This window comes from Papio anubis, chromosome 7 (assembly GCF_008728515.1).
Source record: "Papio anubis isolate 15944 chromosome 7, Panubis1.0, whole genome shotgun sequence".
Taxonomy (NCBI): domain Eukaryota; kingdom Metazoa; phylum Chordata; class Mammalia; order Primates; family Cercopithecidae; genus Papio; species Papio anubis.
Genome location: NC_044982.1, coordinates 136,059,517 through 136,077,574, shown reverse-complemented (window position 1 = coordinate 136,077,574; position 18,058 = coordinate 136,059,517). Strand labels below are relative to the sequence as shown.

At 43.3% G+C, this 18,058-nt stretch overlaps 2 protein-coding genes and 2 long non-coding RNA genes across 9 annotated transcripts in view; 2 read left to right on the top strand and 2 right to left on the bottom strand.

Moving 5' to 3' along the window:
- LOC116275844 overlaps positions 1 to 673 on the bottom strand; it is a 9,068-nt gene extending 8,395 nt beyond the window's left edge. Inside the window, exon 1 of the long non-coding RNA XR_004185160.1 lies at positions 332 to 673. This is a non-coding gene — a long non-coding RNA (uncharacterized LOC116275844). The remainder of the gene's footprint in view (positions 1 to 331) is intronic.
- LOC116275843 (RNA polymerase-associated protein LEO1) overlaps positions 1 to 868 on the top strand; it is a 39,356-nt gene extending 38,488 nt beyond the window's left edge. The window contains exon 12 of the mRNA XM_031668684.1: positions 633 to 868. Within this exon, the coding sequence (XP_031524544.1) occupies positions 633 to 737 (105 nt within the window). The 3' untranslated portion in view covers positions 738 to 868. The remainder of the gene's footprint in view (positions 1 to 632) is intronic.
- LOC108586720 overlaps positions 1 to 7,655 on the bottom strand; it is a 22,400-nt gene extending 14,745 nt beyond the window's left edge. For 2 of the 4 annotated variants that reach the window (XR_004185158.1, XR_002523058.2), the window contains exons 1-2: positions 4,558 to 5,988; positions 1,223 to 1,479 (exon numbers count right to left, since the gene is read on the bottom strand). This is a non-coding gene — a long non-coding RNA (uncharacterized LOC108586720). Of the gene's footprint in view, positions 1 to 1,044; positions 1,095 to 1,222; positions 1,480 to 4,557; positions 5,989 to 7,544 lie in introns of those variants that run through there. The other 2 variants (XR_004185159.1, XR_002523059.2) reach the window with 2 other exon arrangements.
- On the top strand, positions 1,990 to 18,058 carry LOC103885823 (RNA polymerase-associated protein LEO1-like). 3 transcript variants are annotated; one of them, XM_031668686.1, is made up of 8 exons: positions 1,990 to 2,868; positions 6,483 to 6,577; positions 7,626 to 7,771; positions 8,807 to 8,891; positions 10,180 to 10,274; positions 11,164 to 11,298; positions 12,846 to 12,978; positions 14,137 to 14,574. In XM_031668686.1, the coding sequence occupies exons 2-8, from the start codon at positions 6,497 to 6,499 to the stop codon at positions 14,464 to 14,466; spliced, it is 1,005 nt and encodes a 334-aa protein (XP_031524546.1). In that variant the 5' UTR covers positions 1,990 to 2,868; positions 6,483 to 6,496; the 3' UTR covers positions 14,467 to 14,574. The 3 variants fall into 3 exon arrangements, with proteins under 3 accessions (XP_031524546.1, XP_031524547.1, XP_031524545.1); XM_031668687.1 differs by lacking the exon at positions 1,990 to 2,868 and adding an exon at positions 17,878 to 18,058 and having other exon boundaries at positions 6,110 to 6,577; positions 14,137 to 14,320; XM_031668685.1 differs by lacking the exon at positions 1,990 to 2,868 and having other exon boundaries at positions 6,110 to 6,577.

The following is an 18,058-nucleotide window of genomic DNA, read 5'->3' as shown; positions in this document are numbered from 1 at the left end:
TAGTGTCAGTTTATTTTAATCAGTATTTGACACTTAGATACTGACATGTTCAAATTCTATCTGTAAAAAATGTTTTTTAGATAACTTCCTAAATTATTTGTTTCTGTTAGAACATTTGTACAGAATGATTTTAAACAGAGGAAACTTGTGTATAGATGCCCTTTAATGTCATGAAATATTTTCTTAAAAACCTTTATGATGTGAGTTTTTAATGCATTGAAACAAATTGTTCCAAAAAACCCCAAATCAACAGTCTTTAAAATACTGAATTTTAGATAATGAAAAGAAGTGAAATGCTGAGGAGGCAGAGAAAAAAAGCTTGAGAAATTACCTGATCATGGTAAAAATATCCCGACAGGACCAGTGATTAGACAGGCAGAACTTTTGGGAGAGCCCCGCCCCTTCTGTGGCAAATCCTGTCTCCAGTTTTCTGCACATCCTGCTCTGTGTTCAAAGGTTTCCCTGTGAGAGATTAGCTCACAGTTGCTGACACCTCACAATCTCCCTCACAATCTGCAGGAACAGTTACTTTGAGTTGTCAGAGGGTCATTCAGCTCATAGCTACTTTTGATAAACCATCCTAAAAATGTTCTTTATTGACTTGTACATTTGTAAAAATTGTATCTGTTTAGGAGGGTGAACCTTCTGGAAAGAGAAAAGCAGAAGATGATGATAAAGCAAATAAAAAGCATAAGAAGTACGTGATCAGTGATGAAGAAGAAGAAGAAGATGATTGAAGTATGAAATATGAAAACATTTTATATATTTTATTGTACAGTTATAAATATGTAAACATGAGTTATTTTGATTGAAATGAATCGATTTGCTTTTGTGTAATTTTAATTGTAATAAAACAATTTAAAAGCAAGTCTCTGTTCAAGAAATCTACTTTTCCGGCCAGGTGTGGTGGCTCATGCCTGTAATCCCAGCACTTTGGAAGGCCGAGGCGGGTGGATCAAAAGGTCATGTTGGCATGCGCCTGTAGTCCCAGCTACTCGGGAGGCTGAGGCAGGGGAATCGCTCGAACCCGGGAGGCAGAGGTTGCAGTTAGCCGAGATCGTGCCACTGCACTCCAGCCTGACGATAGAGCAACACTATCTCAAAAAAAGAAAAGAAAAGAAAAAAAAAGAATCTACTTTTCCCAAAGCAAACTGATTTTGTTAATGCTTTACACAAAGTCTTAGGTCTCAGTGAATTCCTGCTGCTCTCTCAACCCCCTTACCTCTCATTCCCCACAAAGAAGCCTTCTGGCCAGGCTGAGATTCTCTCACAATTCTGGAGACTTGGAGTCTAAAATCAAGCTGTGGGAGGGCCATGCTGCCTCTGAAGATTCTTGGCAGGGATCCTTCCTTGCCTCTCAGTTTCTGGTAGTTCCTGGCAATCTGTGGCTTTTGACAGTATGACTTCCGTCTCTGCCTCTGTCTTCACATGACCTTCCTCGTGTCTCTGTTCCGGGTCTCAGTATCTCCAGATCTCCCTCTGTTCATAAGGACATCATTCATTGGATTTAGGGCCAACTCTAATCTGGTGTGATATCATCTTAACGAATTACATGTGCAAAATTCTCTATTTCCAAATAAGGTCACATACTGAAGTTGTGGGTAGACATGGATTCAGTGGGGTGTGGGGGGTGGGTCACTATTCAATCCACAATGATAACCATGATAAATATTGTTGTAATGTAATTTTTAAAATTGTATTCAAAATTAATGTCAAAAAAATCCATGATGAACAAAATGTCAAAATTTTAAATGAAGACGGGATCTGGGCTGGGCGCGGTGGCTATCCTATAATCCTAGCACTTTGGGATGCCGAGGTAGGCATCACTTGAGGTCAGGACATCGAGACCATCCTGGCTAACACGGTGAAACCCCGTCTCTACTAAAAATACAAAATTAGCCGGGTATGGTGGCACGTGGCTGTAATCCTAGCTACTTGGGAGGCTGACGCAGGAGAATTGTTTGAACCCAGGAGGCAGAGGTTGCAGTGAGCCGAGATCCTGCCAGTGCACTCCAGCCTGGGTGACAAGAGTGAGACTCTGTCTTAAAAAACAAAAAATACAAAGGGAGGGGAATTTGATTCCTCTTGATTGGAAGAATGGCAAAGAATCTGCAGGTATGTTTGAAATCCACCACACACATATTTGCCTTCTCTGTGGAGCTCTTCTACATACACTAATCTTGTCCTTACTGATAGCCTCTACTTTGACTCATCTTTCTTCCTGGTGCTATTAGTCCAAACTGAGAGTGGCAGTTGTGGGAGGCTTACCCTGAAGCCTGGTTATAGATAAAGAAAAGTGACATCAAGAGAGGGGAGGCCTAAGTCATCATCATGTCACTTTCCTAACTCAGAAATCTTCAGTGCCAGCTATTTCCTGGCTTATCAAATGGAAACCCCTCTACCTGGTTTTTAAGAGCCTTCATTCTGACTCCACTCCCTCCAAGGCAACACAATTTTGTGTGTTTGTTTTAAACATGTTACCAGTAGACACCTGTGTCAGTTGTTAAGCTCTTGTCTCTTCTCCAAACCTACTCTTCTGTACCTGGCATGGAGGTGCTGGGGCCAGGAGTCCACAGACCAGAGTTGAGCTTCGCCAGCTGCCCCCTGTTAGGGGGCGCCAAAGGAAGACTGGAAGCCTGGAGAACTAAGAAGGGATTGCTCCTTCCTGTTTGCTTATGGAACTTTCTGGGGGCTTCCTGTTGACTTGCATTTTCTGAGAGGACCCACCAACACTTCTTCACCTGAGCAGAGGCAGAGCCTTTCTGCAGCTGCAGAGTCCAGTTTGCAGTTTTGCCAGCACTTGCAGAGCCAGCTTCATTTTACCCCCTGAGAGACATCAGGACCAGCTGGGCAGCAGCTTTTCCTCAGGTATGAGTTAAGCTCCAGGGGGCCCTTTATGTAAGTGTTTTAAGTTTTTATAATCCCCCCTTTTCCCTATCAGCCCCACAGGTGGAAGCTGTTCTTTGCATCTGCTACCTCTGTGAACCCTCAGAGTTCCTCTTTTTATACTTTCAGTAACCTAGTCCACAACTTTAAACCCAATTGCAACTTTAAAATATTAAATTATGTCTGTACAGCTGTACAGACAACTGGTGTGTTTTCTGTTCCCTGACTAGAACCTGACTAGGTGGTCAAGGCAACAAATCCTCAAAGATGGAGTTTAGGGGTTGGTTTGGATTTGAGTGCAATTCTGAGCTCCCCACCAATGAGCAGGGGGATGCTGGTAGCCCATGGTGTCCATTGGTATCATGATGAGTCAGATTATCTCCTTTACTAGAGTAGACTACAAACTGGGGAAAGGAAATACCCAGAGTTGGAGGACTACTAGATACTGGCTTAGTTGATGCTCACTCCTAGAACCTCAAATACTCCACTAAATACAAAGTGGAGACTGACAGTGGTCAGGTGATAGATGGAGTTTTAGCCCAAGTTCAACTCACAGTATGCCCTCCAGATTTACTGACCCACCTTGTGGTTTCCCCAGTTCTTAAATATATGATTGGAATAGGTATATTTTGTCAACTGAGAAATTCCCCACATTGTCTTCTGATCCATGAAGTACCATTAAAAAGTAGAAAGGACCAAGTGGAAGCCCCTGGAACTTATTTTTCTCACCAGGATAATAAACCAAAAACAACACTACATGCTTGGGGGAATTGCAAAGATGAATGATACCATCAAAGACTTGAAAGAAGCAGAGGTGATGATACCTCTTACATCCCCCATTTATTTATTCATTAATTTATATTATTTATTTATGAGACAGAGTCTCGCTCTTTATGTATTTGTTTTTGAGACAGAGTCTCGCTGCATCGCCCAGGCTGGAGTGCAGTAGTGCAATCTCAGCCCACTGCAACCTCCGCCTCCCAGGTTTAAGTGATTCTCCTGGCTCAGCTTCCCGAATAGCTGGGATTACAGACACACGCCACCAAGCCTGGCTAGTTTTTTTATATTTTTAGTAGAGATAGGGTTTCACTATGTTGGTCAAGCTGCTGTAGAACTCCTGACCTCAGGTGATTTGCCTGCCTCAGCCTCCCAAAGTGCTGGGATTACAGGCATGAGTCACTGCACCTGGCCACATCCCTCATTTATCTCACCTGTATGGCCTATTGGCAGATTGATCTTGGAAATGACTGGTTATCTTATACCGAATCAAATAATGACTATATTAGCAGCTGCTATTTCATATATATTTCTTTGAGACAGTTTCATTCTGTCACCCAGGCTGGGTCACAAGGAAAGTGAGAAATACATTAAGCAGAGGAGGACATGTATCCTTCAAAAGCTGTAGGCAGGGCCAGGTGTGGTGGCTCACACCTATAATCTGAGCACTTTGGAAGGCCAAGGTGGGTGGATCACCTGAGGTCAGGAGTTCAAGACCAGCCTGGGCAAATGCTTTTTTCCCCTTCATATTAATATGTAAGGACAAACAGAAACAGTTCGCTTTTACTTTTTAGACCAATGGCACCCCTCATTAGACCAATGGTACCCCTTACTAGACCAATGAAACCCTTTGGTCTGAGGCAACAATCTTGCCTCACAGCTACATGGACTTACCTATATACTTTGCCATATGGAGTCTGCAAAACTCCTGACCATCTTGATGTTCCACATGTCACACTGGTCCACTGCAGCGATGACATTATGCTGATGGTATCTGATCTGATGAGTAGGAAATAACTGTACTTTAGATGCCTTAGTAATCAGCCCTCAGCGTGTAAACCACAGAGTGGGAGATAATCCCCATCAAAATTTAGGGGCATGCCACCTCAGTGAAGTTTCTGGGGGACTAATGGTCTGGAGCATGTCTGGATAGCCCCTCCAAAATGAAGGATATGGTGCTGTACCTTAAACCACCTACCAGTGCAAAATAATGCTTGGTGGATCTTTCTGGATTTAGGAGCCAATGTACACTTTATTTCATTGTGCACTTTGACCTTTTGCCAAGTAAGGCAGAGATGCTACCTGTTTTAAGGGAGGACCAGAATAAGAGACTGTTTTGCAGTAATTCCAGGTTACAGGGCAAACTGCTCTTCCACTTCGGCCTAATAACCCAGCATATCTGATAATGCTTAGTGTGTCTGTGGCAAATATCACTGCCGTCTGAACCCTGTGGTTAGAATCAACAAGAGAACTGAGTACAGGTCTCTAGGGATTTGAAACATAGCCACGTCCTCTTCTGTAGACAGTCGTTTGTTTTTTTTTTTTTTTTTTTTTTTGGAGACGGAGTCTTGATCTGACCTCATGATCCGCCCGTCTCGGCCTCCCAAAGTGCTGGGATTACAGACGTGAGGCACCACACCTGGCCTAGACAGTCCCTTTTAACACTTAATCATGGAACATCAAGTAACCACACAGGCTGAGCTTCTCAGAATGAACTGGGCATTTTCTGTCCCAGGAAGCTGTAAGATTGGGCATATGTATGGCAGTCTTTTACCAATCTATCATCTGGGCTCAATAAGGTCGAGAAGGCATGAGAAGGTTTCTTGTATAGGTGGCTCAGGCTCCCTTAATACAGACTCTTGCTGAATTGTCTCTTCTGTCCCCTTCTCCAAAAGCAAAAAGCCTGGTTTCAAATATCCTCAATTTATTTACTCATTTGTTCAGTCCCCAGTATGCAAATAATAAAATGACTATGGCTGTCTGCTCAGCTCTGGGCCATACACAGTGGCCATGCAGGCCAAGTTCCCATTTAATTTACAGCTCAGAAAGCTCTACTCATATTGAGAATTAAAAAGATTCCAGTACCCAGAGTTTAAGAAAGGGGCAGCAACTGCAAATATCTTAAAGAAAACACCCAAGAAACTCCAACTGAATGAAATACTATGTGCTCATGTGTACTTTGCCAAATGATTTAAGATTTGACACAAATTAGGCTGGCTAATTTGGCTCACACCTGTAATCCCAGCACTTTGGGAGGCCGAGGAAGGTGGATTACTTGAGGCCAGCAGTTCAGGACCAGCCTGGCCAACATGGTAAAATACTGTCTCTACTAAAAATACAAAAATTAGCTGGGTGTGGTGGCGCACGCTGGTAATCCCAGCTGCTCTGGAGGCTGAGGCAGGAGAATCGTTTGAACCTAGGAGGCGGAGCTTGCAGTGAGCCGAGATCGTACCACTGTACTCCAGCCTGGGCGACTGAGCGAGACTCCGTCTCAAAAAAAAAAAAAAAACCTGAAAACAAATCACTCTCAAATTCAGCACTTAACAACAACAAGCATTTACTATTATCATGCTGATTCTGAGGATTAGGAATTCAGGAATGGCTTACCTTTCACCCACCAACTCTGCCTCCTTCTTTCTCCAAAGACACTCTAGTTAGTTAAGCTTCTGAGAACCTGGCTTAGGGAGCCAGTTTGAGGTTGGTTTAATGGAGATTTGTTTTATGAAGCTTGGGACTATGTTGAAGTGGTGGACCAAGAACTGTGTATAAGAACTTTGGTTGGAAAAATTAATACTGTGCATTTTCCCCCAACACCAAAGATCCTAGTGGGACCATGGATCTGTTTGGAGATATAGATGACATTTCTTCTGAGAGTGATGAGGGCAATCAACCACCTACTCCACGACAGCTGGTTGTAAGTACAATCACCAATATCAACCAATCCCATTATTCAAAGCTAAAAAAAGAAAGCTTCAGAGGCTGATGGGTCTGTCTCATGTTGAGAGAGGATGTGGATAGCCAAACATCTGATGAATAGGTGACTTTCTTAGCTATATTGGGAATTTCTGGATATAAGAAGGCACAGAAGGAACTACTCAGAATAAAGCTGATGCCAAACTTTAGGGGCTAGACTAATATAAAACAATATAAAAATATAATACATAACATAAAAACCTTTGATTTAAAGGTTTTTCTTATTCAAGCCTATGACAAGAAGCATGAGCGATGCTGATATTCTCTGATTTTAATAGTTGTCTAGTATTGATGGGGTGAATAATTTCATACTTCTGTTGCTGAATGTTATGCAAAATACGTCAATAAAATAGATACTTTTTTCCAATGTTGGCTAACGGATCCTGTTTTCCCGTGTTTTTTTTCTGTTTGGTTTTGTCTTGCTTTTTTTTTTTTTGAGACGAAGTTTCAAAGATTACAGACATGAGCCACCACGCCCAGCCTGTTTTGCTTTTTGTAGGCATGAGGTGAGGTTTTAGGGAGAAGCTTGGAAGAATTGCTGACTGTTTTGTCCCTAAAGTGGAGTGTAAATTTACTTCCCAGCCAGGCGCGCTAGCTCAGGCCTATAATCCCAGCACTTTGGGAGGCCAAGGTGGGCAGATCGCCTGAGGTCAGGAGTTTGAGACCAGTCTGACCAACATGGTGAAACCTCGTCTCTACTAAAAACACAAAAATTAGCCAGGCATGGTGGTGCAGGCCTGTAATTTCAGCTACTCAGGAGGCTGAGGCGGGAGAATCGTTTGAACCAGGGAGGTAGAGGTTGCAGTGAGCCAAGATCACACCACTGCACTCCAGCCTAGGTGACAGAGTGAAGACTCTATAAAAAACAAACAAACAAACAAACAAACAAACATTACTTCCTGTCAAACCTGCATCTGCCTAGTGCAGGACGAGTAAAGCTAGCACATTTCTAATGTCTTCAAGCTCTCACATTCTGATTCCTTTCTTAGGATGAACATGGAGTGCCTCAGGACCAGCAGGAGGAAGAGCCAATTTCTGAAACCATAATAGAAGAAGAAATTCCCAATATCAACTCCGATTTAGGAAATGAATTGTATTTTGTTAAATTACCCAAGTTTCTCAGTATAGAACCCAAGTAAGAGGACTGATTAAAATTTTCAAGATATTAAAAATATGTGTAGAATAAATATTTATTTATCATGAGTTTGCTAATCACAAAGATGGGAGATTTCTCATATAACTTTGAAAAAATTAAATCTAGGATGTGCTGTGGTAGAAAAATGAATCACTATTGAGAGAGAACTGTAATGCTAATAATTTTTCTAGCATTTTGGCACTTTCTTTTACATAAACAGATCACAACGGATGAAGGTGTTTCTCCCTAGTATAAAGCTGACAAATCAGAAAATAAGAGTGACAAAGTCTGCTAGAGAAATCACAAATGTTGTGGCCGGGTATGGCAGCTCATGCCTGTAATCCCACCACTTTGGGAGGCCGAGGCGGGCAGATCACTTGAGGTCAGAAGTTTGAGACCAGCCTGGGCAAAATGGTGAAACCCCGTCTCTACTAAAAATACGAAAATTAGCCGGGCGTGGTGGCTCACGCCTATAATCCCAGCTACTTGGGAGGCTGAGGCGTGAGAATCTCTTAAATCCAGGAGGTGGAGGTTGCAGTGAGCCGAGATTGTGCCACTGCATTTCAGCCTGGGTAACAGAGTAAGACTCTGCCTAAAAAAAAAAAAAAAAAAAAATCACAAATGTTCAATGCAAAAGCCATTGTGAATCTAGAAAAGACAATTATTTTGTACTACAAAATAGTGTCAGTGGGTATGATTCACTAAGGTACATGCATGCAAGCTCTTGTGCTTAACACATTTTCTTTAAAAAATATGGGAAGACCATGTGTTACCTATACTTTGGAAGACATATTTCATCAAATAACATTTTGAATTATTAGTTGCATTTGAATTTTATTTCAGGCAATATGTTTTAGAAACAAATTTCAAGAAAGCATGGTACTTTGCATACTTCTTTGAAGGTTTACATGAAGTTATTTGTTTACTGTGATTTTTGGAAACACATGGGGACACCTTGTAGGGATGATTAAATATAATATTAATCATATTCCTTACTAAATATGGCTAACATGATGTTAAAAACACAATTTGTAGGCCTTTTGATCCTCAGTTTTATGAAGATGAATTTGAAGATGAGAAAGTGCTTGACGAGGAAGATAGAATCAGGTTAAAATTAAAGGTACCATCCCACACTTTATTCCTTTTAAGTTTTTCCTTTTATAAAGTAAAGCAGGGATGACAACGTGAGACTTGAGTTTGGGAAATCCTCTTATGTTTCTTGTTCAATAGCTCTTTAGACCTAGGAATTAAAACACCTTTTCAGAATATTTTTACGGGAGGAGGTATGTGCCCTTTTTCATACCTGTAGAATTGTCACTTTCTTCTTTTGGTTGCAGTTATGCTTTTTTTGACATAAGTAAAGATAAACAGTTTTGAAAATTGTTAGCTACTTCCTTCAGGATAAATAATAATAAGGCATATGGAATTGACTCCACATTTTACAGTGGGTAGATCCTGGTGATTTCCCACAATAGAAATGTCTCAACTCTTCATGGATATTCAAACTATGCACAAAAGAGAACTTGTCATTAGGTGGTTCCTCTCTTGAAGGCCGGGGACAGCAAAGCACTACCAACTGCTTTCACAGGCATGTTGTTCTTCCTTAAGGGGGTTTCCTTTAAAACAATTTTTTTTTTAACTTAAAACTTTGTTTGGGTTTTTTTTTTTTGAGATGGGCCTTGCTGTTTTTCCCAGAATGGTCTCAAACTCCTGGGCTCAAGCGATCTTCCCACTTCAGCCTCCCGAGTAGCTGGGTACAGGTGCACACCACCACACCTGGCGACAGGATTGCCTATGAGTTTCTACCGGGGCCCCAGTGGTAGCACTGGGCAGGGGAAATTGTTGTTGTTGTTGTTACTTTCCACCATATGGGTAGAATAAATTCAGACTCAAAAACAGGGCAAAGCACTGATCTCATGTTTTAATTTTTTAATTCGTTATTCTTTTTTAAAAATTGTAATTTCATGCCCAGAGCTTCCCTGTCTCACTAGGTGAATGGGGCACTTTTTTTGCCTTTCATTGGGTTCATCTTCAAGTGGCCCTGCCATAGGCAGAGGTCTCATTTTAACTCTCTACCTCATGTGGACCCAAAGCCTCATGCTGTCTCCTTTGGAGTTCTTCATGTGTCTTGTTTGATAACACCTCTGGCCTGCATGCTACTTAGCTCCTGCTTCCACTGATATGAACTGGAGCTCAGAAGAGATTTGAAGAAAATGTCTGGTTAGTTTAACCAACATCTCTAGGTATATGTAGCAGGTAGGTTTCAGTTGTGCTGAATCAGTTAGTTTTTGTAAGCTCACTCTATCATTACCTATCAAGTCTTTACACATGATTATAAATCACTTGAAGAAAGAAGAACATTTAGTTAAACTGGTTTAACTAACCAATGCCTTTGGGTTTTTAACCAGGTAGAAAATACTATAAGATGGAGGATACGCCGGGATGAAGAAGGAAATAAAATTAAAGAAAGCAATGCTCGGATGGTCAAGTGGTCAGATAGAAGGTGAGCATAAAATGCCTGAAAAATACTGATATGCCAAGAGGGAGGCCTGGGATGAGTGAGGTTTTCTTTGTAGAAACTTCTTTTGGGGTCATTTTCTTTTCTTTTCTTTTCTTTTTTGCTTTGAGACAGACTCTCGCTCTGTCAGGCTGGAGTGCTGGAGTGCAGTGGTGTGATCTTGGCTCACTGCAACCTCCGTCTCCTGGGCTCAAGTAATTATTCTGCCTTGGCCTCCTGAGTAGCTGGGATTACAGGCATGTGCCACCACACCCGGCTAATTTTTGTATTTTTAGTAGAGACGGGGTTTCACTGTGTTGGCTACGCTGGTCTCGAACTCCTAACCTCAGGTGATCCGCCTGCCTCGGCCTCCCAGAGTGCTGGGATTACAGGCATGAGCCACTGCGCCTGGCCTGGGGTCATTTTCACTAAAGGATTTACAAAAATTTAGGTCTCTGGAATTACCTAGGAAACTTGAGAGAAGTAAATAGGGTAGAGGTCTTATAGCTGTGCTGGTGGAGACTTCGGAAATGAACTGAAGATGTGACAAAAGCCATTGTATCTACCTTACTGAAGTGAAAGACTAAAGGTAGCTCCCATTGGTGAGATATCAGACATGACAAATTGATACTTTTGAAAACTTGTTTCTGCTTTGCTAATGAAGTGGTAGAGATTTGTAAAATTACAAAACAATTAAGAGGATAGATTTTTACCACTTTTTACTTTGGAAGGAGACAGGTTATTTACAGCATCTTTTCTGCTTTTCCTATGAATTCAGTATGAGGACAGGATCTAGCAGTTCCACACTATTTTAAGCAAAGCTCACATGGCAGAATGGAAGCCGTAGGACTCATTAAATATCCACCCTAATATTTGAACTGTTTCTCATTTCCAGCATGTCCCTGCATTTAGGCAATGAAGTGTTTGATGTGTACAAAGCCCCGCTGCTGGGCAATTACATCCACCTGTTTGTAAGAGAAGACACTGGTCTGCAGGGACAAGCCATCTTTAAATCCAAACTTACCTTTAGGTAACTATTCACACCGACACATGATTACCTGCAGTTAAGGAGTAACAAAGTAGAGATAGTACAACCCAACCCTGGACCACGGTCTAGTTCTCATACACCTTTTAAGTTGACTCCAAGCTGAACTGCTCAGGGAGCCAGTTCATCCTATCAGAATTCCCAGGAGAGTGATTATAACCCAGAATGTAGGTATGTTAATCCACAATGATCAGTACACTTGGTAAGAAGCCGGGAGGATTTGTCCTTGCAGCTCTGCTGCTCAGCAGGTCCTTTCCCTGGAGTGAAATTGACCTGGGAAGCTAGGCTATCATCAGAATAGTGCTGGTGTGTGCTGGCAACAGACCCTTGCCTGAGGCTGCTGCAGCCTGTGCCTGAGCAGTCAGATGCCGTGGCCAGCTAAGCTTACTGTTGTGGCCCCTTCTCCATGCCTTCCCTCTGAAGGACACAGTACTGTTGATTAGGAGTAGGCTTTCCTCCAGAGGTGGAGTACTTAAAAGACAAGCGCTCTTTTGGGGGACATGGAAGTTTTCTAAAATCAGACAGGGGTCATGGTTGTAAAACTGTTTAATTGTATACTTAAATGAATGGATGTCATAGTATGTAAAACATATTCAGTATATCTGTTGGTCTTTTTAAAGACTATAAATAGGGACAGCTCTCAGGTTATGTAATCTTGAGGAAGGGTTGCAATCTCACTAGTTTCCAGCTTCCTTATCTATAAAATGGCAATAACAACATCTACTGCACAGGGATGTTGTATCAATGAAGTCAAATAACACATAGAACATCACACAGAGACCTGGCACAAGTGCTGAGTGGTGCTCAATCCAGTCTCTTAATCATCTCTCCTAGAATAGCGTCCTAAAAGACGTGTGATTCTGAGCTTGCTTTTTTTCACTGTCCCCCGTGCTCCACACTGTGATATTTGACTGCCTGGCATCATCTCATTCTGGACGTCCCATCTCTCTGTAGCCATGCTCTCTCTTCCAGAGACTCTCCCCTAAGGATCATTCTCCTCCCCTCTGATATACATAATTAAAAGCTGCCTTCCTGTAGTCAGGAAGACATTTCTTTCCACCCAGGACTCCTGGTCTAGCTGTATTATCCCCCTGGGCTGTTATAAGGCCCCTGCTGCTACTGTGACCTGCCTCCTTGCTTTGACTTCCAATTTTTTCCAGATGGAGAGACTCATTGTTAGTTCTCTAAATGTCCCTTCTGGCATCTGCACCTCCCTCTGGGAACTGAGATTTCATATTCCGTCTCTTTTCCTCTCTCTGACTGCAATCGGGGATATTCTTTGTAAAATACTTTGACCTTGCCACCTGCCTCTCCCCACTTCTGCTGCACTCCCACTTTAGCCCAGTTAGCTTTCCCCAGGAGGTGGGGCAGAGGGAGGAGTTTCTCAGGAGGCTGGAGAAGGAAGAACTGTGATCCTGCCTCCTCTGTCTGCTGAGTACGAGGTCCTCGTCCCCAGGTGTTTTTGCTATGGGTATGATTGCCTCCAAATGTTCATAGTGACCAGTGAGACATTTTTGTCCACTTCCTGGCAGACCTCACTCTGACAGTGCCACATACAGAAAGATGACCCTGCCACTTGCTAATAGAAGTTCAAAGACACAGAAAATTAGAATCTTACCAATGGCGGGTCGTGATCCTGAAGGCCAACACACAGAAGTGATGAAGGTATGTTCGGTAAGCTTTATCCTGGGACACTTGGAGTAGTAAGACCTATGTTTTCCAGAACATTAATTCACCATTTCTTATTGCCACTGCTGTTTTATTTCTTGCAGTCATCAGGGAACCAGCTTCACCTTCTAAGTGTGTAGTTAACCACAATAATGTCAGTGGCTGCTGGTGAGACTACCAAACAAAGGACTCTGAAATCTAGAAAACTGATGATTTAAAAAAATGTAACCTTTCACAAACATACATTGTGAACCCCAATGTGTGAAATGCCAGGCAGATTTTAAAAAATGGAGTCTACCTTGTGGCTCAAGAACTGTCCCCTAGTAAGGCCTCTCCATTCTGTCACTGGAGCTATGGGGAGCTCTGGGTTGAGGGGTCAGGACAAGAGTATCTGGGAGCCATGGGAGTTTGGTGGAGCCTGGGCAGGTCAGGTCGTTGTGGCTCAGGGATGAACAGAAACAGCCTCTCCTGCTCCAGGTGGTCAGTTCGGGTGGGTTGCTTCTCTCTGGGCCGAGTGGCAGCACAGAACAGCAGCACGGCTCCGGAGGACAGGCCTGTGCCAACAGAACAGCAGCACGGCTCCGGAGGATAGGCCTGTGCCAATGCCAATCAAGCCGGTTAGTGTCAGGGCACCCTTCTGCCTCTTTTTTTTGAGATGGCGTCTCGCTCTGTCGGCCAGGCTGGACTACAGTGGCATGATCGTGGCTCACAGAAACCTCTGCCTCCCAAGTTCAAGTGATTCTCCTTCCTCAGCCGCCTGAGTAGCTGAGGACTACAGCTACAGGCGTGTGTCACCACCCCCATCTAATTTTTGCATTTTTTAGTGGAGATGGGGTTTTGCCATGTTTCCCAGGCTGGTCTCAAACTCCTGACCTCAAGTGATCTGCCCGCCTTGGCCTACCAGATTGCTGGGATTACAGACGTGAGCCACTGCACCTGGCCCCTTCTGCCTCTTCACCCTTGCATTGCCTTCACACCTGCAAACCAAAGGATCCACGTGGAGTAACAGAGGTGTGATGGGGAATATGGTACCCCAAAGACACATGGGACAGCTGTTACCCTGGACTATGCATTATGTGTTCTTTATGGTAAAAGTAGATGCAAGAGGGCACAAGTTTTGGTTTTAGGCTGAAGAGGTTATTTGCTTCTTTACAGAAAGAGGAACGCTTGAGGGCTTCCACTCACCGGGAGTCTCAGGCAATCCATCTGCGGGAGAAGCGCTACCAGCAGGAGCCAAGTGTCTCCTACCAGGACCCTGGCAGTGACGGTGTGGAGGAGGAAGGCAAGGACACCTTCAGCCTGGCTGCTATTAAAAACTATTATCAAGGTGAATTCCAAGGTGAGTCAGGTATGGAGGTCACATTTCATCATTTCAGGGTGGCAGTGCCTGCTTTTGCTCTGGCGAGCTGTTACTCCTTGTCCTACTATTTATTGAGGACAAAAGTACGAAAGCCTTTTTGTTTTCTCTCCCACAGAAAAGATTAGCTGTGAAAATATGGCATCTGGCCGGGCGCAGTGGCTCACGCCTGTAATCCCAGCACTTTGGGAGGCTGAGGCAGGCAGATGACCTGAGGTCAGGAGCTGAAGACCAGACTGGCCAACGTGGTGAAACCCCATCTCTACTAAAAATAGAAAAATTAGCCAGGCGTGGCGGCGGATGCCTGTAATCCCAGCTACTCGGGAGGGTGAGACAGGAGAATCGCTTGTACCTGGGAGATGGAGGTTGCAGTGGGCCCAGATTGCATCACTGCACTCCAACCTGGGCAACAAGAGCAAACTCTGTCTCAAAAAAAAAAAAAAAAAGAAAGAAAGAAAAAGAAAAGAAAACATGGCATCCTCCAAATAAAATCAATTAAACAATTTATGTCCTTGTGGAAGGAAATGTATATAAGACAGTTCCTCTGCTTGTATAATTAAAGACCCAATATTTAAGCTTCACAGTTCTTAAAACTGATATGTATGTATTTAAAAGTGATCAAATAACCTGAGAACAAAACCTCTCAAATCTAGTCATTTCAGCATGTCTGAAAGTTCTATTTACCTTCCCACTGAAACTTTTAAAAAAAGTTGACCCTTTAGGAAAAATGTACAGTGGGAAGTAACAATATTTGGCAGAAGAAACACTGAGGAATAAACCATCTTTGAAGGTGAATCCCATGTCTTAAATTCCTTTGCTTTCAGAGGAACAAGCCAGCATCTATTCCTCAGACAGTGACCAGGGATCAGAAGATAAGACTCAAAGATTAGTGAGAGCAAAGAAACTCAGTAATGATGAAGTAAGACCAAATGTAGTCAATTCTCAGAGTTTACCCTGTGCTCAGGAGCCAACTGCTGGGAACAGAGCTCACAGACCAGGCATGCACAAATTAGCTGTCTACACACTTGACTGAAATCCAGTGAGATAAATGCAGTAGTAGGACTAGGAGTGACCCAAAGGTCTGATACCTGTGCTCGGGTGGGTCTTGGAAGGCTGCATGGAGAAGGAAGTCTCTGCTGGGTATTGAAGAATGAGCAGAAGCTTGCAAGCACACAGGCCAGGTTAGGCACTCTAGGAACATGGAAAGGCCTGTAAAGAAAGGTGCAGGGCCTGAGATATCAAGTCTCAGCTACAGAACTACAAATTGCTTCATGTGGGTAGAGCAAGGGTGGTCTACCATGTTCATTGTGGGACACTGGGTATCTTTTAAAATTTATTTATTTGAGATGGAGTCTCACTCTGTCACACAGGGTGGAGTGCAGTGGCACAATCTCGGCTCGCTGCAACCTCCACCTCCCAGGTTCATGTGATTCTCCTGCCTCAGCCTCCCAAGTAGCTGGGATTACAGGCACCTGCCACTAAGGCTGGCTAATTTTGGTACTTTTTAGTAGCGATGAGGTTTCACCATGTTGGCCAGGCTGGTCTCAAACTCCTGACCTCAGGTGATCCTCCCACCTCAGCCTCCCAAAGTACTGGGATTACAGGCATGAGATACCAATACCACCACACCCGGCCTTTTATTTTATTTTATTTTTAAGACAGGGTCTTGCTCTGTTGCCCAGGTTGGAATGCAGTGGTATGATCATGGCTCACTATAGCCTCAATCTCCTGGGTTGAAGTGATCCTCCTGCCAAAGCCTTCTGAGTAGCTGTAACGAAAGGCGTGCACCACCATGCCTGGCTAATTTTTAAAATGGTTTGTAGAGATGGGGTCTCAATATGTTGCTCAGGCTAGTCTCGAACTCCTGGCCTTTAGCAATCCTTCCACCTTGGCCTCCCAAAGTGCTGGGATTACAGACGTGAGCTATGGTGCCTGGCTTAAAACTGGGTGTCCTTATTGTTTCAATGTAATAGTAGTTGAGGGGTTATCTCATTTGTTATAAAAATATTTTCCTTTGTTTTCTTTTCCTTTTATAAGATCACAGGTACAAATAAATTTTAAGTCTTTTATTTATTTATTTATTTTTTTTGAGACAATCTTGCTATGTTGCCCAGGCTAGAGTCAGTGGCACAGTCTTGGCTCACTGAAACCTCCGCCTCCCAGGTTCAAGCAATTCTTGTGCCTCAACCACCTGAGTAACTGAAACTACAGGCATGCATCGCCATGCCCGGCTAGAGAGAGAGAGAGAGAGAGTGAGAGAGAGAGAGAGAGAGAGAGAGAGAGAGAGAGAGTGTGTGTGTGTGTGTGTGTCTTTAGTAGAGATGGGATTTTGCCATGTTGGCCAGGCTGGTCTTGAACTCTTGGGCCTCAAGTGATCTGCCTGTCTCAGCCTCCAAAAGTGTGGGGATTACAGGTGTGAGCCACTGTGCCTGGCCTTAAGTATGAATTATATAAGAGAATCACTATGGTATTGCCCATTGGCCATATTAATTCATTGAATGTTTTCTGAACACATGCTCTGTTCTAGGTTCTAGAGATACAGACAGGAAAAACACTGCAGTGACAACAGTGGTCACTGTGTGTTCATTTATTTTTTCCTCTCTCTACACAACACACAGTTGTCCCTCAGTATTCATGGTGGATTGGTTCCAGGACTCAGAGGATACTAAAATCACAAGTGCTCAAGTTGCTTATATAAGATAGTTTAGCATTTGCATATAAGCTATGCACATCCCCCTGTACGCTTTAAATCATTTGTAGGCTGGATGCTTTGGGAGCCCAGCACTTTGGGAGGCTGAGGCGGGTGGATCATTTGAGCCCAGCCTGAGACCAAGATGAGACCCCCCATCTCTACAAAAAAAAAAATTAAAAAATTAGCTGAGCGCAGGTAGTCCCAGCTACTCAGGAAGCTTAGGCAGGAAGATCAATTGAACCCAGGAGGTTGAGGCTGCAGTGAGCCGTAATCGTGCCACTGCACTCCAGCACAGGCAACAGAGCAAGATCCTGTCTCAAAACAAAAAATTATCTCTAGATTACTTATAATACAATATAAATGCTATGTAGGCCGGGTGTAGTGGGTCACGCCTGTAATCCCAGCACTTTGGGAGGCCGAGGCGGGTGGATCACCTGAGGTCAGGAGTTCGAGACCAGCCTGGCCAACATGGTGGAAACCCATCTCTACTAAAAATACAAAAATTAGCCGGGCATGGTGGTGCATGCCTGGAATCCCAGCTATTTGGGAGGCTGAGGCAGAAGAATTGCTCGAACCTGGGATGTGGAGGTTGCAGTGAGCTGAGATCACGCCACTGCACTCCAGTCTGGGAAATGAGCAAAACTCCGTCTCAAAAGAAAAAAAAAAAGTAAAGTGTCTCTTCAGCCTTGACCACTGCCTAGGGGAAACCTATTCAGTTGCCTGATCTAGACGGTGTCTGAGCTCTAGTGTGAAGGGCTGGCTCCCTCACTGTCGGGTCAGAACCATTTTAGATAAAATTTCCAAAAACAATTTATTTTAAAATGTCTTACCTCTCATATTTATTCAGGCACACCTTCTGGAAAGAGGAAAGCAGAGCATGAAGAGGAAGAAGATGATATAAAGCCCTAAAATGTGCACTCACTGTATTCAACAGTTTGTTTTAAAACAATTATGAAATGACTTGTTTTAATTGAAGTTGAGTTGCTTTTGCATAATCCTAGTTGTGAATAAAAAGTTTTCAAAAGCAA

What these genes read in the sequence shown, in the direction of transcription:
- LOC103885823 (XM_031668686.1), top strand. Translation starts at nt 6,497, where the DNA reads ATGGATCTGTTTGGAGATATAGATGACATTTCTTCTGAGAGTGATGAG. An exon ending in TTTCTCAGTATAGAACCCAA is followed by an intron (nt 7,772 to 8,806) that starts GTAAGAGGACTG and finishes CACAATTTGTAG; the next exon opens with GCCTTTTGATCCTCAGTTTT. An exon ending in GTCAAGTGGTCAGATAGAAG is followed by an intron (nt 10,275 to 11,163) that starts GTGAGCATAAAA and finishes TCTCATTTCCAG; the next exon opens with CATGTCCCTGCATTTAGGCA.